This window comes from Dromaius novaehollandiae, chromosome 1 (assembly GCF_036370855.1).
Source record: "Dromaius novaehollandiae isolate bDroNov1 chromosome 1, bDroNov1.hap1, whole genome shotgun sequence".
Taxonomy (NCBI): Eukaryota; Metazoa; Chordata; class Aves; order Casuariiformes; family Dromaiidae; genus Dromaius; species Dromaius novaehollandiae.
This window is the reverse complement of record NC_088098.1, coordinates 119,732,845-119,758,329: the sequence shown is the minus strand read 5'-3', so window position 1 is coordinate 119,758,329 and position 25,485 is coordinate 119,732,845. Positions and strand designations below refer to the sequence as shown.

General features: G+C 41.6%; 1 protein-coding gene across 18 annotated transcripts; it reads right to left on the bottom strand.

Moving 5' to 3' along the window:
• Positions 1 to 285: 285 nt before the first annotated feature.
• KCNJ15 (potassium inwardly rectifying channel subfamily J member 15) lies at positions 286 to 25,478 on the bottom strand. Of its 18 annotated transcripts, none has more exons than XM_064524987.1 (5): positions 25,281 to 25,478; positions 17,766 to 17,874; positions 14,290 to 14,406; positions 2,736 to 2,873; positions 286 to 2,383 (listed from the first exon to the last, which is right to left on the bottom strand). In XM_064524987.1, exons 4-5 carry the CDS (start codon positions 2,801 to 2,803, stop codon positions 1,240 to 1,242), a joined length of 1,212 nt encoding a protein of 403 aa, XP_064381057.1. In that variant the 5' UTR covers positions 2,804 to 2,873; positions 14,290 to 14,406; positions 17,766 to 17,874; positions 25,281 to 25,478; the 3' UTR covers positions 286 to 1,239. The 18 variants fall into 18 exon arrangements, 15 of the variants coding, with proteins under 15 accessions (XP_064381057.1, XP_025977327.1, XP_025977326.1 ...); XM_026121542.2 differs by lacking the exon at positions 25,281 to 25,478 and adding an exon at positions 25,091 to 25,274 and having other exon boundaries at positions 14,290 to 14,431; XM_026121541.2 differs by lacking the exon at positions 25,281 to 25,478 and adding an exon at positions 25,091 to 25,274 and having other exon boundaries at positions 14,290 to 14,422.
• Positions 25,479 to 25,485: the final 7 nt, after the last annotated feature.

The window sequence follows — 25,485 nt, the reverse complement described above, 5'->3', positions numbered from 1 at the left end:
CCAGAGCTTCAGCAGAGCAAAATCTCTGGAACTCATAAGACTGCTAAATAACTCTCTGATACAAGGCAGAAATAATTTTCCATTAAAAACTGATCTACATGTGGTAAGCATGTTACAAGTCCACCACTGCTACCTGGTTTGCTACCCATAATCTGACCACTTCAGTGGTCTGCTGTGTTCCTTGGTTGCATGGTGAACATAACTGAGTATGCCAAACATTCAGCTCTTTCAACATCTCCAAAGTACCACACCCTCTCCCTGTGCCACAAAGAAATCAGGAGCTGCTCTAATTAAATTCCTTTATTAATGGAATGGTTTTAATAGACCAAAAATGAAATGAATGAAAGGAATGCTTGTCCTTTATGGCTGCCAGAAAAAGTAAATATTGTCTACAGACATTATACAGCTTTCTTTTAACCAAAATTAAATACAGTCTATAGCAAAGCAAGCAATCTGTAGAAATGTATCGTTATGCTGCTATTACAAACTATTTACATTGGGTAAAAAACAGGTGTCTCAAAGCCAGCTTTAACCTTAGTTGATTACTGTTATGATTCTGTGTAACTTGACCTCATCTCCCCTTCTTAGCTATTATATTTAAATCAGCCATTAACAAGGTTAAAAAAGTGAGTGATCACAAAGCAAGTTTTGAATAGCAGAGACAGAGAGCTCCCTTCATCACCACCCAACAAAACTACTCTCTCACCCTCCTTCAAGATGTAAAGGAGTTTACCATCTCCCTACAGGCTCTTGCCATATTTGACCATTTTTCTCTCCCATCACTTTATTTTCAATGCCAGGAATCCCCATTAAGGCAATACCTGATATGAGAATATGCATTTTAAAGGAGCATATTTTCTACTGGCAGTACTGCATGCTGTCTCTGCAATTGTGTGTTCACAGTAAAACCATGTCAAATAAATATTTGAAAAAAATCAGCGCAGTGTATCCAGTTTCACTTTTCAAACAGGAAGTGGATTGTCTTTTTTTTACCGATGGTATAAGCAGAGACTTAAAACAAATCCAACTTTGTTAAGTCAAGATATTGAGGAAAGGAATCCCACCTAATTAGAAAATACTTGATTAGCAACTTAGCCAAACAAAGGGATAGGTTTACTCTACACCAAAGCTATTTGCTGAAAAGGACTCCACTGCTAGTTTCATAGCTGACATACAGCACAGAGAGGATGCTTTTTTCAGTTTGGGAAAAGGACTGATCAGGATATTTTGTCCATTCAATCAAACATTGCTCTGCTGTAGCAACATTGTTCTCAGTTCCCTCTCTCTCTGGTCCTCCTGCCTATATTTCTCCTCTAGCTTTTGTTTTTCAGAGTCCATACTATAAAAAGTAGAATCTGTGCATCTCCTGATCTTCTCAAACTGACTGAAATCAGCAACGTACTTTCCATTTGGAGAGAGAGAAACCACAGGCACGAACTCATAGCCCCAGTGGATCTCCTCTGGGATGTAGGAAGTCCTGCTTTGGCAGACGGCACTGGTGGACTCCACTGTGGCATTCAGGAGCACCACAAGCTCAAAGTCCTTCTCCTTGAGATTTTGAGGCGTGAGATCTCTTAAAGGGCTGCTTTCATCCAAAATGTGGTAGAAGGTTAAAGGCAAAATGAGAAAAGGACTCTCTGAAGAGGAGTCAACATTGAACTTGACGCTGGCTTGGTTCAGCAAGATCCTCTCCCCTTCTTTAGTTTCATATGTCTGAAGAAGCTTCCCAGACAGCTGACACTGTATCAGAAGGCTCTTCCTCATATTTGCTACTCTAATCACCAGACAAAGTTCTCCATTGTGTTTAGTAATGACAGCACAATGGCTGAACTTAATAGTCTCTGCCCTTTTTTTAGGTCTTGCAATTTTGGCCAGGAAGGTACCTGTGATGAAGATTTCAATCAAGGTGGTGATGACCAGCTGGGCCACAAGTAAGAAAATGGCATGAGGACACTCCTCTGTAATGAAACGAAATCCATAGCCGATGGTCGTCTGCGACTCCAAAGAGAAGAGGAATGCCCCTGTCAGAGAGTCCACGTTCTTGACACATGGCTCACGTTTTGGGGTGAACTTGTTTATTTCTAAATCTCCATGAAGAAATGCAATGGCGTAGTAGATAACTCCAAAGAGGAACCAGGTCATGACAAAAGTAGCAGCAAATAAGGTGAGTTTGTACCTCCACTTCATGTCTATAACTGTAGTCCACAAATCTTGAAGGTAGAGTAGGTAAATGCCATCAACTTTGTCTATCCGCACATTGCTGTGACCGCTTTTGGACATCACACGTGGTCTATGTGCCTTGAGCGCAGTGTTGATGCCTCCATTAACCAGTGGGACACGTGACATATTAATCTGTGTGGCTTCCATTCTCAGTGCTTCAGTCCTAAGGAGAGAATAAAAAAGATTATTACTTAATGAAATAAAAGCATATAACTGATTTTGAAAAACATTTGAAAATAATGATGGATAGAAGGTACAAACACAATCTAAACACAGCATCAGTGAAGAAAAACAGCTGGAATATAAAATTAACATCATGCAATATCTGACATTAGAAATAATTTGATGTTCTCTTCTCCTGAAAAAAGTCATTCTTTGATTTTCTCATCATTCTGGTGATGGCAAAATATGGAGAAGTAGGTTTTTCTTATGATAGCCTGCAAAAGAAATTTGACTAAGCTGAAATTATATATTAGTACTTTATTTCTGTAAAATGCATTAAATTTTTTTCTTACGTTTTTCTAGAGAAGAGGCTCTCTTTGACTACTGCACAGGTTTTCTTTAATGCCCTGAAGAGAGACATCTGATTAAAATTAAAGTCCCGTCAATGCTTGGTTTAGAACGCAGATCCAGTGCACCACTTCTGTCTCTTCCTGCAGCAGAGGCAGAATGAGCCAGACCAGTTTTCACTGTGAACAATTAACTTCCACAAATGATTTAGTCAATCAGATCTGGCTCTTTGTTACAAACCTACTACCTACAGGGAAACAAAGCAGACCTGAACACATCAAAGTAGAATTTTGGAAAGAAATATTTACACCTGAAAACACTTCAAGGCTATTCATATTACATAGCACTCCAATTTTAAGCAGTCTAAGGAAAAAAGGAGGCAATTCACAAAATCAGCGTTCTTGCAGTGGGCCCTGACCTGTGCACACCCAGCAATCATTGGACCACCCGACTCTTGAAGTTTGTTTACTGTGCATCCCACTTCAGTCAGGATGAAGATTAAGTGTGCGGACATTCAGGACTGAACAAAGCCCACAGAGTGAAGCAAAACGTTGCCTGTGCCAGTTTCATGAGGCAAGTAACAAGATCTGGCTTGCAGGACTAGACAGTGGTTACGTAGAGCAAGGACAGTGCATGTTATAGTCGTTTCCAACAACAGAACTTCCTGCTGAAAAAAACAACAAAGAAAAAAAACATCCCATGCATCCTTTGTGCTTTGGCAGGTCATACAAAAAGCATTGTTTTGTTCCATTGTTTTCCTCAAAAAGAGGCTTAAGTAAGTGATTCGTTTTCATGAACCACCAAAAAATATAATTAAAAAAAGAGCGTCTTCCTGATAGCTACTTAAAAGAAATTTGCAGGAAATACAAGATATATTTGTGGTACACACATGTGCCAGCCCAGGACATCAGCATAATTGCTCACTGAAGTACCTTTCCTGTTATGCCAATTAAAGAGAGTTTTTGTTTATGACTATACCTATCACTGTGATACAGATTTTCTGGGAAATGGTAATTAAACTTAAGTTCCATTGACACCTGTAGCTCATTCCAATTTTGGTTTAATCATCAACATTTCTTTTCCATCATCTAGAAGCCATTGCCATATATATATACATATACCTACCTACCTACCTACATACATACATATATTTATGTATAAAAAAATGCATCAGTGATCCCAGTAGGAGATTCCTTATGTGACAGTCAAATCAACACTGCGCAGCATGTCCGGATAATAAACAGGAAAAAACCTTCAAGTGATCTCAAAAAGAACAACAGGAGGAAATGGGGGGGGTGGGAGGGGTAGGGGTAGGAAGGAGCATACATGCAACTGCTCCTTAGGCAAACTCAAAATCAAGCACTACTGTCAGTGTGCAGTAAATACATGCAACCGCTAATGGGAAACTTTTTAGGAAAATGCGTACCATTTAGTGAAGAGGCTCCAGTCCCCATACTGAGCCTCACCCTGGGTAAGCCGTGGCTCTAAAACTTGTGCAAAAATCGGTCCTGAAATCAGTACGCCTCTTCCTCTCAAACACACTTCCCCTTAGCCATTACTTCCAGTCACAAACATTTCATTGTCAGAACAAATTTCCCTGCCACAGATTGCTAGGCCAGGCTGTAGGCAGCCTCTCCAGTGCAGTGCAGGGCACAGGTTCCTGTTCAGCCTACCTGGATGCCTGCTCCTGGGAGCACGCTCCCTGGGGCTGCCGGCTCCTCCTTCTCTGGAAGGGTGTGAGGATGGAGACAGCCAAGGCTCCACCTTCCCTCCTCAGGACTCCAGCTGGTGGGGTTGCGCTGGTGGGGCAGGGACAGGGCTCAGGGACTCTGAGGAGGTCAGGGTTGCCTGGCGTGCACTGGGGATGGCCCATGGCACGGGGCATGTGGAGACACAGGAATACAGGCGCTCACTGTGGTCCCACCGCATCTGAGAACCACCATCTTCTGCGCAGACGGTCAATGTGTGTGCATAAACCTGGCATATGTAGGATGCATTGGACATGCTGTGCAGATTAGCTCTGCTCTACAGGTGCTATGGAGCTGATGCTCCCTCGATATGCCAGACTTGCTACTCGTGCACTGTACAGTTCACCTGCAGCACCAGCCAGGTCTACAGTTTTGAAGCACACAGCAGCCTGGTAAGATTTGCCCCTGCCTCTGCTCTTGCCTTAAGTGAGTTGCTCTGTGACCAGGAGCCCTGAACAGACAGAGAAAATCCTGACATCGCATCCTGCCAAATTTTCAGACCTGGTGGAGGACACCTAGCATCATACACATATCAAACTACCATAGCAAAACAGTCGCCCTGACAAGACAGGAGGTAGAAAGATAACTGAAAGGCACAGCATCTTCCCTGGGCTACTCCAGCAGAGGGACAGCTGCAGGATTTGCCACTTCAGGCTTAACCTGAAAAGAACTAAGGCTTTGCTACAGCCCTAAGCAATACCTGGCACGTTTCAGACCACATTTCATCTCAAAACCAAAGCATTTTCTCACTGTGCCTTCCTGCCATCTCCATCTGTAGAGTCTGTCTCCACATGTGGGGTCAGCACAGCAGAGCTGCTAGTTTTTGAGTCTGCTATAGATTAAAGAGGCTTTATCAGAGCTTTTCTGACGTCTTTTGTGTCGTCCCTTGATTTGTATTTCTGTATGTGACAAAGTTACTCGGCTTTACAGTGATTTCCTGAAATGGAGCCCAGCCAATTTTTCATGCTTTTTTTGGTTGTAGGGTATTTTTTGTGTTGTTTTTGCTTCCTATGTTTTCTCTTGCATCACTCTTCCCTGTGTGATCCTGAATTCCTCTCGTGTTCTTTTCCTCTCCAGGGAAATTTGTGTTGGTTTCCTTTCTCTGCAGAAGTACTTCCCTTCTCCCCTGCCATGCTGATATGGGAAGAGAGGAATTGTCACACTGCCTCTGAGCAGCATTTGCTCTGCTCCCCTGTCTTGTCACTGGCAGCAGCCAGTAGGAGTCATTTGGGGTAAGAAACTGTGATGAAGCCAACAGTGGAATAAAACTGGGCAATTTCCTCTTTGCGCTGACAATAGGAGATTGCCTTATGTCCTGAAAACTGGAAAACTCAAGTCCATTCCAACTTACTGTTCTCGCTTTAATATTTACAAGCACAACTGGAGTTTCTTGTCATACATGTAAATATTTCGCTCCTTCTGTGGTGCCCCCTGACCACAAGGGTTTCCATAGCTGTGTCCATTGCTGCTTTTCATAGCTGTGCTAGAGCTCTGGCTTGACTTCGCAGAGCTGAGTGACCTGATTGCATTTGCACCATCCAGCAGGGCGAACTGCAGAGTGAGCTGGCCCCCTCCCCAAGCCTGCGCTGTGTCCCACGGGAGCTGCTGGCTTACACTGGGGCAGGCCCCATGCCAGCAGCTCAGGTGCCAAGCGAGAAGTGCGATGGCACGCCGTACCTGGCTGTGCCTCTGACAACCAGCTCTTTGAGCTCCTCAGGACCTGCAGTCATAATTACTTCCTTCCAGCAATTTTATATTTCACAGGTTTTAAGTATCATCAGCTGAACTCTTGTTCTTATACTGACAGAAAACACAAACAAAACTATTCCTCAAGCATTTTTTATAGTTTATACTTTTACCGTGTGTTCGTACAGGTTCCTGTCTAACATAAGCCAGCCCAGGCTCTTCCACCTCAGTCCAGAGGAGAGGTCACCCCTGCCCTCTACCTCCCCACTGCTTCCTGAGGCAAAACGACCAGCAATACAATATCCCAGAATAAATGTTTCATGGGTGTTCATATGTACAAAACTCGTCTTATAACATATGCTTTATTATTTCCCATCCCATACCTTGTATAGCCACCTCAGATACTCTGTACCCTGAGAACCATCCCTGACACCTCAGCTGAAATATTTCAGTCCCTTTGGCTTCTACTCCTTTCCCTATAAATCGGAAAGCACATCTACCACAATAAGTTAACATAAGCAAAGAAGCCAGCATAATAATGATAGATAGCATATATTTTTAAATCAAGAGATAATCTTCTGTCTGCCAGCTAACTGATTTTACACAGAGAAAGGGTTTTTTATTACCTAGGAAAAAAAACCCTACACAACCTGTAGCTGCAAAAAAAAGTGAACTGAAGTACAGTCAAGGAAACAGGTACTTAAAGAAGGAAGAAAATGCAACAGTCTCAGACTTGTCTAGCTCTGCGATGTCCTATGAATTACCTCCTTTCCTCACCAGTGCTTTGGAACAGCCAAAGGAGACTCCCTGTCAGAGCATATGCTGGTAAAAGAGTTTAGTGCAGACAAAATCAATAAAACGTAGAGCTACGTACCAAACCACCAAGCCTGAATACTTCGATAGTAAGATGATTCCAGCAGCTAGGGATATAACAAGTACATTAACACTGCTTCCAGAGACCGCATTATCAAGAAGTTGAAGCCAGCTTGGATACACGCAAAATTGTCCCTGTTACATGAAGCCAGATTTGCTTGTGCAAGATCTCTTTTGGCAGACACAATCGATTAAATGTGTACAGGAGCATGACTTGGTCAAATGGCCCCAACTGTTTGCTTTTTTTCAAATCAGACATGCTTTACCACTTGAGCGACTGCCCCCTACACACTTCACTGCCACTTTGATATAGGGGCAAAACTTGAACCGTTTTTTTTACCACCACCGCTTGCAGGCTTGGCATAAAAAAGGCAGGGGAGGAGGAGGGAAAGCATTGAAAAGAACTACTTAATCTTTAAATCTTTCCTAGTTCTGATGTGGTTCAATAGGTATAAAAAGTCCCTCCTGAATTCCCGGTGCTCTGCCTACCATGAATACCATCTTCTCTTTGGGCTAAGCAAGCTCGAGAAGGCACCAGCATCTGCTGTGCAATTGTCAGACAGCAAAATCCCCCTCTATAACTGATTTATGGAGTACAAAAGGAGTGGGTAGAGAGAGAGGACACTTCATCTTCCCTGTCAGGTGCAGCACACGGTAATATAGCCAGACACTGCTATCCTGGACCCTTCATAAAAGAGTCCTTCAGCTGTAGGACTGAACAACATTTTCTTGTGATCTTGAGGGGGGTGATAGAGAGGCTGGGAGGCCATTGTGTTATGAAAGATGCTGTCTTAAAAAAATAAATGAATACCTGTTTTTTCTTTCAAAAGATGACTGAGCCATCAGAACTATAAATACATCCTCAAGTCAAGATCAGTTCCTGAAGCTGTGGATTTATCTCCCCATCTCTCCATATGACCACCCATCAGCACAGGACAGTCCTGTGGATGGTGAATGGTGACTCTCGTGGACCTTGGACTCTCGGGAGTTGTAAGAGCAGCAGCAGGGCAGAGCTGGCAGGGCAGAGCCTGTGTGGGGTCTGGCACCCAGGGCTGGGGGACGAGCAGCAGTGTGGATGAGCTAGCGGCACACTTTTCATCCCTCTCAGTAGGGCCAGGGCAACCATTTATGGGACAGTATTAAGAAAATGAAAAACCAAATCTGTCTTTGGCTCTCCTAGGCTGCCTGCCTGGCATCTGGCCGTGGAAGATGAATTAAAGCTGGGGAAGTCTCATGGCCCATTGTTTCAGAGAGAAATTTGTATGAGAGTCTTGTTCTTTCCAAGGGCAGGATGTAAGACTTTGCGGTAACTACTGATTTACGTAGATGAACCTTGGAAACTACACTGATGCAAGCAAATAGGAAAACAACCAAGTAGGCAGAGAAAAGGCAAAAGATGACTCAAAGCCTATTGAGGTTAATGGAGAAACTCCCAGTGATTTCACAGGTCTCTGGATCAAGCCTCCAAGTGGAGAAAAGGCAAAAACAGCTAGCCTCTGAACAACTAACAGACTGCTAATGAGCTGTCCAACCTTCCAAAAATCTGCCCTCCAGCCTCTGTCCTGGGAGACATTCTCACTGCCTTTTCCTGGGTTCTGCTCTGTATGCAGAGCTTTAAGTCTGGAAACCTTCATGCACACCAAAGTCTTTTTTTGAAAAGACATAAGTAAACCGACCAGCTCCTAAAACTCTTTTTTCTGTTCAGTAATACAGGTTATATAATGATGCTGGAGAAAAGAGAGAAATGTTCACCAGAAATGTTCCATTCTGTTTTCTTATGAATGACTTTCTTCAGTAGTGCAACATTCAGTACTTTTGAGTATCTCCCTTGCTGCCAAGATATTGCTGCAAATTCTTTTTAGTTTCAGACACTTCTATTTGCAAAGTTAAGCATTCAAAACCTGCCTGTACAGCGATGCTTTTCCCACCCACTAACCCTTTTCCTGTTCTTGCAGTGCAAACCTTACCTGGCTCTTTAGACAGGGGCAAACCTAAACACACACTCAAGAACTTGTACCTTCTTTTTCTGAGAAGCTGAGTGACAAAATTACTCTGCAAAGTTGAAAAGGACATTATTGTTGCATTATGATTATAAAACTAATACTCTCTACTTCCATCCTGTATCATTTACATTTCCAAACTGCTGTATGAACATAAGTTACTCCTCAGAATAGACAATATGGCACAGGCGAGCATTTCAGCAACATTACACAGAAGGAACTAAGCTAAGAAAGGATGGCACTGATGTCTTATCCCAGTTGGTATTAGGAGTTAATAGTAAAGCCAGGACTAGAACTCCAAAGAGCCTAATACCTACTTTAGCCCTATTTTGGGCTATAATAGTCGCTGCCACTATTTTTTTTCTTCTTTGCTTTCTAGAATGCCTTTGGGGGGCTTTCAGTAGCTAAATCCTGTCCTTCATTTTCTCTAGAGTGTTTCTCTTTCCTATGAGGATATCTGTTTTCCCCCATTTTGCATAGTATCCCATTTCTGCTTCCTGTGAACCAAAAAGTTTAAGCTCGTTAAGCTTACAACACCACCCGAGAAGTATGCAGCTGTGGTAGCAGAGCTGTTACTCACAAGACTGCACGCTATTTTATGTTTTGCAAGTATCTCGCTGTAGGTTTGCAGCATGTACAGCCTGACCTTTCTGTTATATGACTCTGTTTTCAAAGGCTTCAAATTTTGCAAGGCTTGAACTGTTTGGGCTGAGGTTTTCCTCAAGACTGGCCACAGAAGAACATGCTTTTTTATTTATTTGTTTACTTAAAGTGTCAGTCAAAACAAAATAGCCATTTCCAAAATCAATGCCAAGAAAACATGCTTCTGGGTGTTTCTACATCCCTGTTAAAACATTTTTGGTGATTCTTCCTTCGTGAAGCTAGAGCATAAGCACATAAGCACTCTTTGGTGCAGGGACTGAGGCCCACAGTCTCCTTCGCCAGCTGATCACTGTAACTACTTGGCTAGAAGAGTGATGGTGATAGCTTTCTGGCCTTATAAATTCTCACCCATACAGCGGTGCAGCTTCGTTAGGAAGCATAGGGTCTCCCCTTCCCATCACCCCTGTTCCTCATTAATGAACCCCCCTGAAAGGGGGGATGTGGGAACAATTTGCCTCAGACAGAAGAGAGATCAAGTTTCTTGGTGAGTCCATGCTGAGCATGTGATTAAAGCAGGAGGCATTGCTATAGGAAGGAATATCACCTCCACCTCCCTGTGACCACAGAAATGGCAGCAACCATGCAGTCTGGGGAGCCTTGCTGTGCGGGAGGAGCAGGGAAGAGGTCGTGTTGGGAGAAGGCTGAAGAAAGATCAAGGAATGCCTCATTTCTGGCTCTTCTGGCTTAGACATGAGGTAAACACTGAGCCCGTTATCACTGCCCACAGGGCACTTCTTGGCATGCTCCAAGGCAGAGCTGCTGGGCACCTCACAAAGCAAGGGTCAGAACCTGCAGCACCTGCGCACTTCGAGCGCATCTGGGACTAGTTAGAGGCTGGGCAGGGATTTTCTGTTTCATAGTTTTTCAATTAGTCAACCAAGATCTACCTAAGTCCTACTTAAGTACTTAATTCCTTTTTTTGGGAACTGGGCCTTTGCCAACCAACTGCTAAAGGTCCTGTCAGAATGTGCTATATGTCCTAAAAATCCTGTTGCCTCCCCTTTCGCTGCATAGGGATAGGCCATCTCGCAGGGCCACAGCTGCCACAGGCTGGGTGGTGGGGAGGATCTCCTGGACAAAGGCTCCTGGAGAGGGTGCGCTGTTCTTTTCTCAGATTTCAGGGTGGGAGCTCAAGGTGATTTAACTGTTTGCCCAGAGGCATATTTAACCTCTCTTTATGTGTATTTATGTGCTACCTGATATATCACCCAGGTATAATCTGGTCATATGAACTCATATGCCAAGGGAGTTTCACATTTCTGTACAGATCTGAGGATTGGCTGTGTGTCCTTATAGTTTTTTAGTCATATGGTGGCTGCTTTTATAACTCTACAGCAAATTATGAACTTAAACCTATCTACTGCTCATGTCCTAAAGCCTGACAGAGTAGGTTTTTTGGTAAAGGGAGCCTCCATTCAGGTTGGTGCAGAGCTCAAATGTACTAGACTGGGCTACTGTCTACATTTGCTAGGACTGTTATGCCCCACTTACTATAGGCTGGCTATGCCCTAATTTTCTCTTCTGTCACGCCAAGTAAAGGACATTACCTTGGTTTTAACCTCACCAGTACTCACCCACTGCTTCACAAGTTGACAAATGCCTACTCAACCACTAAACAATAACAATAATAATAAAGATAAACTTGGAGCAACTGAGTTGCCAGTCTGCAGTTGGCTTGAAATTTGCTGCTTTTGTTTCAGACTTGAGGAAAGGCTTGTGGGACCTTGCCTAACTTCTTTCTTGATTGTTTTTCTCTCTCCAAATGCATGTGTTGGTCTAATAAAATCTGGTCTCATTTAAAAAAGCAAACAAATAAGCAAACAAAACCAAAACCAGACAGTTACTGAAGAGTTTTAATTTAACTGTCAGCAGGTGGCTGAAAATTCATGGTAGTGTGCCTAGTGATCGCTATGCAAGAGGCAGGCAGAAGAGTTTGCTGATTGCTAACAAAAGCTAGCTAAACTGTTTGTGGGCTGCCTTCCCCAGGGCCACTTCTCCCTGTTTCTCAGCTACCACGGGTACATGAAAGACACTTATCCGGAAGCAGTGGGATATTTCAAACCATTTACAGTGCTTTGCTCCTTTGGTTCCTTTCTTGGACTACAGATAACTTGAGCCACAAATGCTACTTTGGGCTCCAGGTCAAACACCAGTCTTGTCCCACTCTGATGAGCAGCCTGGGCTCCTACCTGCATGTCACCCATATCATGTGAACCCAACCAGTGGCTGAGCAGCTCTTTTTTTTTAATTACCATTTGTGATGCCAATTCATCACATGATGCCTGCCCTGTATCCCAGTCAAGTTGGGTTTTGTTCTTTAATTAGTCGTGGCACACCATGGCTTTCATAGCTCAGTGTAGGTGTGGCAGTGAGGTGAGGCTCGTTGGAGGGTGTCAGACTTCTGCTATGGCAGATTTTACAACCTGCTCTCACCATATAAAAGCAGCATTTCTTGTAAATCACTGCACTGCTTTAGCCAATACAATGAGAGGTTACACTGATGGAGGAATGACCTGAGTACACTACAAATATCCCACCGTACGTACATGCTTACAAGCACTTGTGAATTAATCATGTTTATATCTTTTCCATCTCTATACAATCATTAAATCTCCAAACTGAAATAATACTCTATGAAGGAATTGTTCACCAAAATATTTTTTGCCTCCTTTACATATGTAAAAAGTTTGGAATTATTAGAAACCAGCAAATGACTGCAAAAGGCAAGAAAACTGGCCAGGGAAAAAAGTGCTTTATCTAAAAGGTCAGTATATGGGTAGCCTTTTGTTTATCTAGTGCCTAATGCAGACAGAATCCAATCTAAGTGAGCAAACAGAGCACACTGACCCAGCAGGAGGATGGACTGTGTTATACGAGTAGAGCTTTCCCTCTCTGGCGGCTTCTGGCTGTCTCTTACCTGTATGGTGTAGCTGCTTTGTGCTGCTCCAGCTAGGCAAATACAGCGTAACCTGCTAATTAAGCCAGATTTATGGCTTCTTTGCATGACCAGAACATATCAGTGAATTTGGCCTCATGATTTTTGCAACACTGCAAAGCACATTTCCAAGGAAGAAGGATGGGTTTGTCAGGGTTTCATCTTAAAACTTGTTACAAGGTGATTTTCTCAGGAAGTTATTTGGTTATGAAGAATTGCCCTACCTGTGTGGACAAGTTCATACAGATGAAAATGCTTTCAAAAAGTGATTCTTCTTTTATGCTAGCAAAATGCAGCCTCTGAGACAAAATAACCATTTCCCTCTCCCAAACCGACTGATTTCTAAATTGGATGTCTTCCTCTCTTAGGCAAAGCAGTGATCCATATAGATGATGTTGCTGGCACAGCAGAGACACATGCAGATTATTTAGTTATTTTTTAATAATGAATGAATTTATCACAAATTACAGAATTAGTGTGGCCAGTATTCTCTTTGAGGGATGTAACTGCTTCAAAAATTTTCATTCCTATTCCATTTTCTCTTCACTATGAAGATTTTAAATCACACCAAGCATCCATTTCCCTGGATTGCCTGGGTCTGGAAAACAGAGAGTAAATTCTACTTGATCTCAAACAAGTATTTGGTAGCTACTGAAGAAAAAAAGTTGCTAAACATTTTAAATGATGAAATGAAAAATCAAGATTGTCCAATAAAATCAGGATGTATGATATTTTATAGGCAAACATATATATGCACTTATCTAGAAATCATAGGTTCATTTTCACCATTTAAAATAATACGTCACAGTATGTATGTTCTCACAAATGACATGTTGCCCATTCTGTAAAGCACAAGCAATTGCAAACATAAAGGACTGATCTTGGAGATTTTGATGTATCTTCAGCAGGTTTTGAAACCTCTGGTTTTGAATGCATCTTCAGTTACATGTTTCCCTTAGTGCCTTTATTTCCCTTAATAAAGTCTATAGATCTTGACACAGAGTAAGCTTCTTAAATGATTGGTCTCAGACACATCCATGATGACCAGCAACCACAGTGGGCAGAAGTGTCAATGCAGCCTGGGTCCCAGGTCCCAGGTCCGTCCTGGCCCTGCTCGCTGCCTGCGACCACCCCATCACCAACCCCACCCCCACCCCCCCCGCAGAGGGGCATCAAACCACAATCTGAGCCCCCTGTGACAGCAGAAATAGTGACTGGGATCCCATGACCAGCTAAAACACCGTAGCGGTGTGTAAACCTGGGACTTTCACCTACCACTTTGCCACTTTTAGAGTGCCACTGACACTTTCATATCGGGGCAGTGGTGCTTATTTTCAGTACTGGCCGAGAGTTTTATTTCAGGGTAATTTTCTTTTTCTTTCCTGACCAATCCATGGATGTGGTTAATTTATGGTTTAAAAGGCTTTTTCTCACACACACACACCCATATATGTTTTCCACTGAAGTCTGTGCTTTTTCCTAGACCCACCCAAATTCCAGTACATAGCTCACTTGTGTGCCAAGTTTTCATACTCTCCATGCGATGAATGGAAAAATGCCCTTTTTTCCAGTTCTGCACATATCTTGGGGGGGGGGGGGGGGGGTTGAGGGTAGGAGAGTGAGAGGAAAGGCTTCCAGAGGAATTTGGTTGTACCTGTTGTTTCAGAGCAGAAATGTGAGAGAGTTCCAGTGTCTGTGGGAATACTCTGGTTCTGCCCGTGGATGAAGGTGCATGATATCTGAGCCCACAGTGCTTGGTCGGGACTCCAAGCTGTAAATGCAGAGTGCTGAGGAGACTTAAAAATCAATGATTATAAAGTAAATGTAGCATAAACTGCTGCCTGCTGTGTGTCCCTGCTCTGTCCATATGAATTATTCCGGTAACACTCTTGAATGCATTGATGTTTTATGAGAGAGATGAAAAAAAAAAATTAAAAGCTCAAGGGGGAGAAGCATTAGGGAGCTTTATAAGAAAATGATAGTTTTCAGCTGCATCATTATATGCTCCATTTAATAGGGTATTTCAGGCCATGAACATCTTTGTGAAAGGTGGTAGACTAACAGCTACTAAGAGCTCCTTTTCTAACCTGCAGCACCCTGAAACCAGCCCCTCGGGCGACTCTCCCTGGCAGACGGCTCTTGGGGGCCCCTGGGCGAGGTGGGACGTGTGGCTGCCACCCCAGCCCTGGGGCAGGGAAACCATGGGGCAACAGGAGCATGGTGGGGGGTGTTCATTAGCGCAAGTCTCCTGGGTGGATTCTCTGATGTCTAGTTAAGGCTGGTCCCCTTTGGTTTCTCCTTCTCTGAGAAGGTGTTAGTAAAGTCTCTCTCACTTATAAAGCCACCTAGTTTCATGAAGCTTGTTGGAACATCATTTTTGAAGCCTCTATTCAACTGCCAAGATAAGCTGACATTAGCCTGTGGATTTAAATATATGGGCTGTTTTGCATCCCTCTGCAAAGGGACTGAAATGAAAATATGCTTAGCCTTTTCGTCAACAAAATGTTATCATTGTACAGAATCTAGTTGTCACTCTCATACTGCAAAAACTGGAATAAAAAATATAGTCTTTTTTTTTAAGAAAAAGCTGTTTCCTGAGTATGTTGACTGGAAGGCTATACAGACCTAGATTGTGTGTCTTCCAGATAAACTCCCAAGGAATCAGAGGGAAGAGAGTACTTATTTTCCTCATTGCTTTCCCAAATTACTCGATCCCTGCCAATTTCCATGACACAGACCCCTCAGTCTGCTGCAGAGACTGTGGCTTCTGAAAGGGAGGAAATAGCATGAGTGTACTGGTGCACATCAATGTTTTTGATTTTCTGGCCAAACCAAAAATATCAAAACAAAAAAAAAAAAGTGTTGAGGTTGAACTTAAAAAAAAAGCTTCTACTTTTCTGGCAAAACAAAAAAAAAAGTCATTCTGGACTGAAGACAGTGTTTGCTCAAACCAAAACTAAACCTTTCATTTTGCTTTGACATTCATATAGATGTGCATGTGTGTCTATGATTTAAATCAGGTGAGGAACAAAAACATTGCTTGAAATGAAACAATATCTTGCTTCCACAATGTCAAAATGATTTTTTTTTTAACTTTTGAAAACTGATTTCAGGCTTCTTCAATCTAAGATGTGTTACCTTGTTAGCATGAATTCATGAAATCTTTCGTCTGACCTAAATCTGCATTTTCAGCCCATAAGACTTTCAGCTGAAAATCCTACCCTGCTGTAACTGTAAAGGCCACCTGAGTTTCCTGGCTGGTTCAGTGACAAGTGAACTCAGTGCAATGAACATATTGTTCCTCTTAGGGAAAGAGGGCAGAAGCAATGCCTGTCCACATTATTGAGATCTGGGGCCATAACTGTGTTATTCACTATTAATTTTCTCTTTGTCCTATGGTTTCTTGGGAACCCCTGTAAAAATTTTATGGTATTACACCGCAACAAGCTTAAAAAGCAGCGATAATGTGCCCAAAAGAGAAAAAAGGCTCATGCTGCTTTTCAAAGTTATTATATTTCCTTATACTCAAAGGAGGTTATTACGCTTGTTTATTTATACATATCTTATCTTTATGACTGTTCCTTTATGATCCCATGTCATCTCAAAAGCTTAACAATCTTTTATAGTTTGAAACTTGAGAAAGTCCAGCTTTGATCTTTGAAGCAATTAGACTGAATAGAACATTGTTCATGCTCTGCTGAGAATGATTTCCTACTACATGCAGGATACCCCTAACTTACTTTTAAAATTCTACAATATGCAGCAACTTTTACCTTATGTTTTGCAAGTTTTTCAGATGCCATGAATTTTAGAAGTCACTTTGATATTTTCCAAGCAGCTTGATTTATGAGAACAAAATTTACCACTGTTCACCAATTACTCTCTGTTGCCTTATTATAAGGCTTGATACATCAATGGAAATATAAGCTGGTACAGGACTCCAGGCATAAAGAATAACAGACGTATGAGGAAAATAACTACAGTTTCCATTCTACCAGTTGAAAAATCAAACCTTTGGATCTCCAACCATCTGTACTTTTCCTATAATATTTAATTTACTAAAATTGTATTTTCATTGAAAAACACATTTCATGAGAAATGTCTAACCTATCCTAGTAAACATCTGTGTGTTACTGTAGTCTTATTGACTTGAAATCGAAAACAAAGTTAATTCATATTTTGTAGACAATTGCTAAAGATAGGGGAATCTAAGAGGCATGCTTAAAAGATGAGTTTGTAATTACATAATTACTGTAAATGAAAACACTACATTGTACCACGAAAGGAAATCTCACTTCGCTTTTAGTATGGAACACATTATGATTCTCTATCAATTGTAAAAAGTAGCTAAGCAAGACTACAAATATATCAAACTGCATCAGCATATTTCAAATGGGGTTAAGACAGCACCATTGCTAGAAAGTCCCAGAGCACCATGACTCCACCAGGCAGATGACATCTTAATGGCAATACAGAAAACCCCTGCATTCATTGCCCTGGTGAAATCCTCTCAAACCCACCCTGTCCAAAAGGACGTGTTCTGTCTGATAGTGATTCTGCTGCCCCACTCACTGTGTGGTGTAAACTTCTTTTTCTGTAGGCAGCTTGATGCTACAGCATCTCCAAAATCCATCTTTTCCTCTTTGAGTCACCCAGGATTTCAGTTTGTCAGTTAGCCATTTCCCAATAGGTCTCTTGTTCACTGTCCTTCTCATCTACCCCATAGCCAAATCATTCAAAACTCTAGTGAAAAAATCATTTCCTTCCTACTATTTTGACCATAATTTTCCCTTTCATTGTTGGAGACATCCCTTTCATTAATTCACACCCATAAAGCTCACAGCCTAACCCTTCTGCAGCTACTGCCCCAGCACCCCCCATAGCTCTGCTTTCTTCTGATATTTTTTGGCATCCCACTCCTCTTTCTCACCAATGTCTATTCCTTGTGTTTTTTTGGCTCCCTTCATCTTTTAGACAACTCTTATGCCATTCCACAATAGCTTCCTCATTTGACATACATAAAATCCACCCCCCACCAGCTTCAAACCAAATCCTGAAAATGCACCTGTTTTGAGGCACATTCCAGCTTTAATAAACATCTGATAGTCATTATGTTTGCCTATTAAGTACCTCGTTTGTGTGGCATCATGCCTCGCTTGCTGTTAGATCTGAAATCATTCAGAGAAGATCTAAAGTTTTCCTTTCCTTTGTTCACCACACTGCAGAGCACACTGCAGACCTACAACATGGTGAAAAATAACATAATTAGGTTATGGGCTACATCCAGCATCATCATTGCTGCCAAGTGATTTTCTTCTGATGGAGGCACCCTTTCTCCAGGATGGCTCTGGTTATCATACACCTGGGGTACTTTGGATGTCTCATTTTTATCTACCAGTGAGTTTTGTCTAAGAGAAATTTGGAGGTTTGCTGTTTTAAAATTTGCCTGGGAATTCTAGATATCTGAAACCTCACTGAAGCTATGAGAAAGTAGTTCTAACTTAATTGCCAACCATCTGCCAAACTCAGCCTTTTCTAATGGTAACATGCTCTAAAGTCGACTGTTGGAGTCTTTAGGTTGAAATTCCTCTCTGCTCACTTCAGTCCTCTAAAAGATTTCTGTCTAGTCCAAGCTAGTCCTCTAAGTCATTGGAGACAATGGAGAGAGCTGGACACATCCACCCAATGAGCATGTCTCTTATTCCTCAAACACCTGGAGGTGCCCATCTCCCTGCAGTGCCTATGGAGTGAATCTGACAGGTCTCTAGCTTTTAGACATCTGAAATTAATCATACCCTGTGCATCTGTATAGCAAGACCATGCTTCTAAGAGATGTCAAGTATATTGCTTATATAAGAATCAACTGTTCCAGTGTATGCAGAGGTAACCTCACATTTTCTGGAAGGATCAGGCTTACATATGTAAACTATATAACAAATGTGTGCATTTTCAGCTGGAATATCCTAGATGGATATATGTCAGTCTGACTCATATTGATGAAGCCTTTCATGTCAAATCCCCTAGAAGATTATGTGGGGTGCAGAATCCAATGTAACATTCAACAGCATAACATACTCTTCCCACCATGTAAAAGAACGTAAATTATGCACTGAAGCAGGTGAGTAAGGTTCATCTTTAAAAGCAAACTGTCTAGGAAAACAAGATACAGGGATAAGTCTGCTCTGTTTTACAAGCTCTTGCCATTAACATTCCCTAGCACAGGTCAGCTTGCTCAACTATCTCCTTAGCATATACACTGCCACTGTGTCCAGCTTTCATACATCTGCTTACTGTACAGACACCCCTGTAATGAATGCTAGTAGCCAAGCCCACCATATCGGTATAAACAGATAAACAGGAAAATAACACTCTCCCTTGCCTGAAAAATTCATAGGGATTAGCAGTTAAAAAAAAAAAGGGGGGGGGGGGAGACCCAGCAAAACGTCTTGTCCAATACCTTACCAAAGCATGGATTCATCGTGCTTGTGCTGTGAAGGACATCCTGATCCATGCTGCTTTTATCTACACACTTCCAAAAATAATGTCTGGGCTGACCTTGAAAATGATCTGCATGCTATATTTTCACACCACTGCTTCTTCACATCCACTAACATCTTACATCCTTTTCACCACTGCTTCCCTCTGAAGTTCCTCTTTTCACAGTGCTGCTCAACTGTACCCCTGGTTTTCACCATGTCCTGCCTCCCATTCAGCAAGGTGGAGCTAGTAATCAATTGAAAAATAAAAGATAAAAGCAGAGAAATTCAGTAGCATCGCTCATCTTAAACTGAGCAAAGCTGATGATCAGAATTAATTTCTAGTAACAGCACTTGTAGTTTTAGGAACTCAGCAAATTCTGAAACTTTGACCATTTTTTTCTTCTGAAGCTGAGGAATGAAGATCTAGTCCTTGTCCCAGCCTTTTTGTGGATTCCAGTGTTAATGTCTAAGCTCATATAGTATGTGTTATTAGCAACATGCTTAAACCAAAGTTTCTAGTGAGAACATAAAGGTTATTGACTTCCATGACACCTGCAGTCTTTATGTAACAGCTTGGGTGGTAAAAAGTTTCTTAGATCATACAGAGCAATTAGAGGCTTTTCCTTGGTTATGAAGTCATTATTTATAAGATCTAAGGGAGTAATATGAAGGCATGATGGCCCCCTTTCACATTTCCACTGCTAGCAAATCAAAAATATATCCAGCAAAGACAGAATCCCAAACTAATGTGCAGTAGGAGGTTATGTCACTGGGATTGCTCCACTGAAATGGTTTCCGGACTTTAGCACATGAACATTAAGAAATGCTCTTAAAATAAGATTTTATGTTCCCTATCACCTGAGATCTTACATAGGGCAGGGAAATTTACTACCGATGTTACTCTGAGTCATGGTCACATCACAGCTTTGGCAATCTTATGCTGAGAGGAAAAAAAAGAGAGAGAGAAGAGAAGAGAACAGAAGAAGAGGAGAGGAGAGGAGAGGAGAGGAGAGGAGAGGAGAGGAGAGGAGAGGAGAGGAGAGGAGAGAAATCAACACCAGTTTTCAGATATTCTTGTTCTAAAAATACATGTTTAAGGTTCAATACCTTTTTTTTAACTGCAACAATAGAACATAACAAGAATGAACTTTAAGGCCAGGCACTCCTTAAGATTGGGGCTGGAGGACCAATAATGCTGTGACCCATACAGAGAAGGAGGGAGAGTTGTAGCTTAAAGTGTGTTAACAGAGTTATCTCAAGAAGAGAAAGGGTATGAGGAAAAATAAGACAGACCATTAGAACCCCTAGCAGTGTAGCGGACCTTTAGACTTCTGCAAACCTAACAGAAGTATGGTATAAATTTCTGAATTTGCTTGTTGAATTCTGTTTTCGCAGATGACCCCAGGCAGATCTCAACTTGGAGCTCATGGTGTGATGTCACTGGCTGAAGAACCACTTCCAGCCTCTACATTTGCCATAGCAGTGTAAAAGGGACACAATGTGAAAGAGAACCAGACCCAGAGCCTTTTGTTTGCCCGTTATACATAGATAAAAATGGCAGTGTTAGCTTTCCCACACCTGCCTGAATTGTGCTCCTTCACCTCTAGCCTTGTGGAAGCATTTCACACTCCAGGCCATTTCAGTCTTTGACTCCTTTTTATGCCTTGACAAGTTTTCAGCACCTTTCACATTGTACATTTCACAACGGGTAATCAGCATATTGAAGGGCAGCACCCATGAGCTGACATTCGCTTTGTTAATTTATAACTCATAAATGGAGTCCCTTGTGACAACTGCCTTTCTACCTAATCTTAGAGAAAGAGGGGTCCTGATATAAAGTCGGGTGACAGTTAGGGAGGCCCAATCTGGTAAAAATATAAAAAGCTGCCTTGAAAACTTAATTTTTCTTTCATCCCATGTTTTTGCATGTTGAATGAATGTTTTGTCATTTGCCTAAGAAAATGAAATAGAATTGTAAGTGCTCTATATCACCCAAACACCTGCTCAAATATGCTGATAAACCCTTCTTGTGGGAATGAAGCCCAGCCTTACTCAAATGTGAAAGTCACAGAAAGCACACTTTCGCCTGTCTTCCTTCATTTCTTTTATCTTTTGTTGCATTAGACAGAGTTCTGATCTGGTTGTTTATTGCGGAAATTGTTAATAGGTTTAGGATTGAAGTGTTTGAGGAAGGATACTTTCAGGAAACATTATTGCTGGATAAGGCAGCATGAAACCGAAGCCTGGGTAAGAATCTGGAGGGGGGTTCAGAAGAAGACAGCTGGCATGGAAATATCAGGATTAAGAGTAGGAACAAGGATAGGAAGCTTTGAGTGGGATCACCACTAGGCAGAAAATGGGGAGCACTAACGGGGATCTTTACAGACAAGATCAGACAAAAGCAGAAATATTTTTGGTTGAAAATTTCCTTGGAAAATGTTGACTACTAACAAAAATCATCTAAGCAGGAAGAATTCATTTACTGGTTAAATGTGAACATCACTTTTTTATTACTTTTTTTTTTTTTTTTGGTCTGGCTAGGTAGTACTAATGAGAAAAAGGGGGAATTTTGGTCACAGTAAATCTTTCCCATTTCTCTTCATCAGTTCATGCTGCTGTAGTCCAAGTATACACTTTTTAGGTCATTTAAGCAGGTGCACTGTTTCCTATGTTGCTTCATTATAGATTATGCTAATTTATTCAACAGAAATTTTTATCATGTAGCCTCAATCCAAAAGTGCTAATTCCAATTAAGGAAAAGTTCAAAATGTAAACTAGAGAGATAGCCTATGACCTGTGATCTAATCCAGAGTGAATCACCTCAGTCAAAGCAATGGAGATTAAATTAATCTAATCAGGCCATACTATTGTTCCAGTCAAAACCTATATTGCTTTATCACTTTGATTCACAAAGGGAATTTGAAGGTGGCTTACCAAGGCTTAATAAGTATGGACAAATCCAGCTGACAATCTCCATGAGAAAAACAAACTAGAAAGGAGACACGTGGTTTTAAAAGGCACCAAGCTTCAGATCCCAAGTTTTAGGCTTTCCTCTCCTCCTTAAAAGCCAGCTAAAATGTAGTATCTCCAGTTGCTGGGGCTACTTTGAACCAAGTCGAAGAAAGACCCTTATAAATCAAGGAGCCCACAAGGGAGGCAGCAGAAAGGCAGCCCTTTCTCACACCTCACACTCTTTGGCAGCTTCATCTGTGGCAGACATGACACAGGAGGGAGGGGGCTTCCCAGGTAAAGAAAAGCCAAGATCAAAATGAGTCATTGCAAAACTGAAGGATGGTAGTGCTGACTGCCAAGCACCTGTGAAGCAAGCCAGATCTCCTAAGCAAGGAGGCCAAGGGGATGCTCAAGCTGTGGTGACTGGAAGCTCACAGGTCTTCTTAAGTATCCCCAAGGCTGTTCTGCAGACACAGAAACTTGGGTAGTAGCTAGGTGCTTTCCCCTGAGATGCACACTGGGTCCAGCCTATGTCCCAGCAGTCCAGTTTCATCCTTTCCCTCAAGGCAGCCTGAGGTTTGCAAATGGCTCTGTTGAAAGACGGGATTTGCCAATCACTTTTCTCCCCAGCATGTAAAAGTGACTGGAACTGCATTATCTCAAACACCTACCCTCTTTATGTCCAAGTGTTTCTTTTGTCCAGTAAAGGGTGATAATACTTAGAGCACACGTCGCTGTTTGCCTCCTCTCTGCCTGACCTTGACCCCTAACTCTATGTGAACATCAGAGCGGGCTAGTCATGCAAAGGCAACTTCATGTGCCTTGGAGGAGGGAAAGATGCTGTGGTTATTACTCTCGATTTTTCTTCCTTCTTCCACCCCAATTAGTAATGTATCTACTGTTTTTGGCTGGTGTCCATGTGTATTTCACACTATTCAGTCTAGATAGATAAAAAAAGAACAAGCAGGCATTTCAGTTCATGTACAGCCAATACAAGAGAGCTACCTTTTTCAACCGTGCCCTTTTTACTCCAAGAGCATGCACATGATTAACTCCAAGCCATTTACTACGTTAATGGTACAAGTATACTGAGTGCAAAAATGATCTTCAAGCCTGTAGTAACTCATTGAAATAAGTCACGAATGTTCCCTCGTTCCAAAGGGTTAGGGACAGCTCAGCAGGAAGGCAGCTTTCAAATATTTAACATTTAGTGAATTAACTTGGACTGGAAAGTTTAGTTTTAACTGTTTGATGCTGCAGCCATTTTTTTTCTCATTTTTATATACACAGTATAACCAATAAGATAAAGACATTTTCTCTCCATAAATTAAAAAAAAAATCATCCCATAATCTTCTTTGTTTTTCCTGGAAGCAAAGTGAATCCAAATTTATTTCAAAATGTTCTGAGGTTCAGCGTGCAAAACAGTTAAGCTTCTATTTTTCTTGGCCCCTCGCAAGAGTACCGTCTGGTACTTCACAGCTTTGGTCTCTACCTGTTCCCAAAGAATACAGCCTGTCTTTGTGAACTATGTGTGTTAGGAGAAATGGGAGAGGGGAAGGGAATAATACTCTGGACTGCTTTTGGCAAAATTTGGACAAATAGAAATTTCAGCTCCTATCAAAACTGCGGGTGGATGACTTGTTTGTTTCGTTGCATGAGAAGCCAGGATAAAAAGAACTATTTGTTTTCACTTGAAATCCTATAAAAAGTAACAGGACTGAAGTATTGTATGTTTGTTGGAAGACTGAAGCCCAAGTCATCTGCTGCTGTTTTTGTCTCTAGGCCATGCCTCACTTACCGGGCTGGAATTCTTGGGGAAGTTTTTGGTCTCGTCTACACTCCACTTTACAAAAGCGATGCCAGTTTGTACTGTACAACCAGCTGCACGGAGTTACATTTCAGGCTTGTCCCCCCCTCCCCTTTTACCCTCATAAACTGATTATTAGAGAGCGCAGAGAGCATAGTGACATTTTACAACAAAGGAAATAAAGAAGACATTGCTGTAATAGCAAGTTGCCCCTTCTCCCTCCCAGTTTTAAAAGAAGAAACAACAGGTAATAACATCACCAGAGAACATAAACAAAAGGCTTGCAAGTAGGTTTTCGGACATTATGATCAGAAAGACCCTAGAGTTGCCTCTAAATATAATATGGCTAAAGGCAATTGAGGAAACAAGGTTAGTTAAAAAGTAATGTAAGTACTCTTGTTTCACAAAGGAAAGCCAGCTTTGTTCCCTTTTGCAACCAACACGTCATGGAAAGAAAGAACTTATCTATAAATCTCTTTAAAGCATAATTCCTACATGAAAATAAAAAGGGAGGCAAAAACAAGCTACACTGAAGGAGAGGGGAATCTGCACCACAGCCTCCAACTATGATTACTGAGGATAAGCCAAACCTGTTGAAAACAAGTAGTAAGAAGACACATGCAAAAGTTGGAAGAAAATGCATAATGTTCTCCAAAACAGATGTGTTTACATTCCTTACACCTACCACAGAAAACTGACATAATCTTTTCTTACGCAGATAGGTAAAAGGGATTGTATAAAATTCCAGGCAAGTTTTCCCAGTATGTCAACTAAAACTGATTTCTGCATTGAAAAAGGAGCTGCAACTGCCTGAAAGATATGCTCCTAATACCATAAAAAGAACTATCTATTTCTTTAAGAAAAAGGCTCTGACAGGCAAACATTTGCAAAGATATATCCAGTATCTGCCCCCCTCCCCAACATATAAAAATATCAGTCACAGACATTACAAACCTCACATGCAGTAGCTTGCATCAGTGGAAAGACCAAAACATGACAGCTTTTACTGTATCATTGTTAAACTGCCTGTATCTCAAAGTTCACAAGCAGGCATAATCTTATAAACACATTTTTCTTTTACAGACAGTTTCTAAATCCTTAAATTATTAAAATAAGTGAAAAATAAGAAAAGAACCTACTCATTAGCTTTCAGTCCCACTCAAAGTTTCCAAAGCACTGTTAAACATGTATGCATATTTTGACAAATACCTCTTACCTGTAGAAGAGCAATGTTCAGATTCCTTACTAGATGTTATCGTCATGACAAGTCAAACAATCTTTTTTAGAAAAGACTGGATATCTTTTCAACAAAGCACATGTGCATGGTTTAAAAAAAAACCCTCAGAAGGTCTCCCTTCCCTCACTGTCAGTCAAAACAAGTTGGAATAAGTCTGAGTTGGAATTACCTGAATAAAGAAACTGGAGAGAGGGAGGAAGGGAGAGGGAGGGAGGGGGAAAGAGAGAGAGAGAGAGAGAAAAGAGTCCGAGAGGAGTCTCAGTGATGTCAGCAGTATGTCTTAAGGAAATCTACAGCTGAGCCCAGCAAACTTTATAACTACATAGCACTCGACACCCAGTTACGTGGTAAGCAAATACCTGCTTAAGAGGAAA

Bases quoted from the DNA above. Each gene is read 5' to 3' on its own strand.
- KCNJ15 (XM_064524987.1), bottom strand. From the start codon at position 2,803: ATGTCTCTCTTCAGGGCATTAAAGAAAACCTGTGCAGTAGTCAAAGAG. The intron at 2,384-2,735 runs GTAAGAAAAAAA...TTCTCTCCTTAG, and splicing joins AGCCTCTTCTCTAGAAAAAC to GACTGAAGCACTGAGAATGG.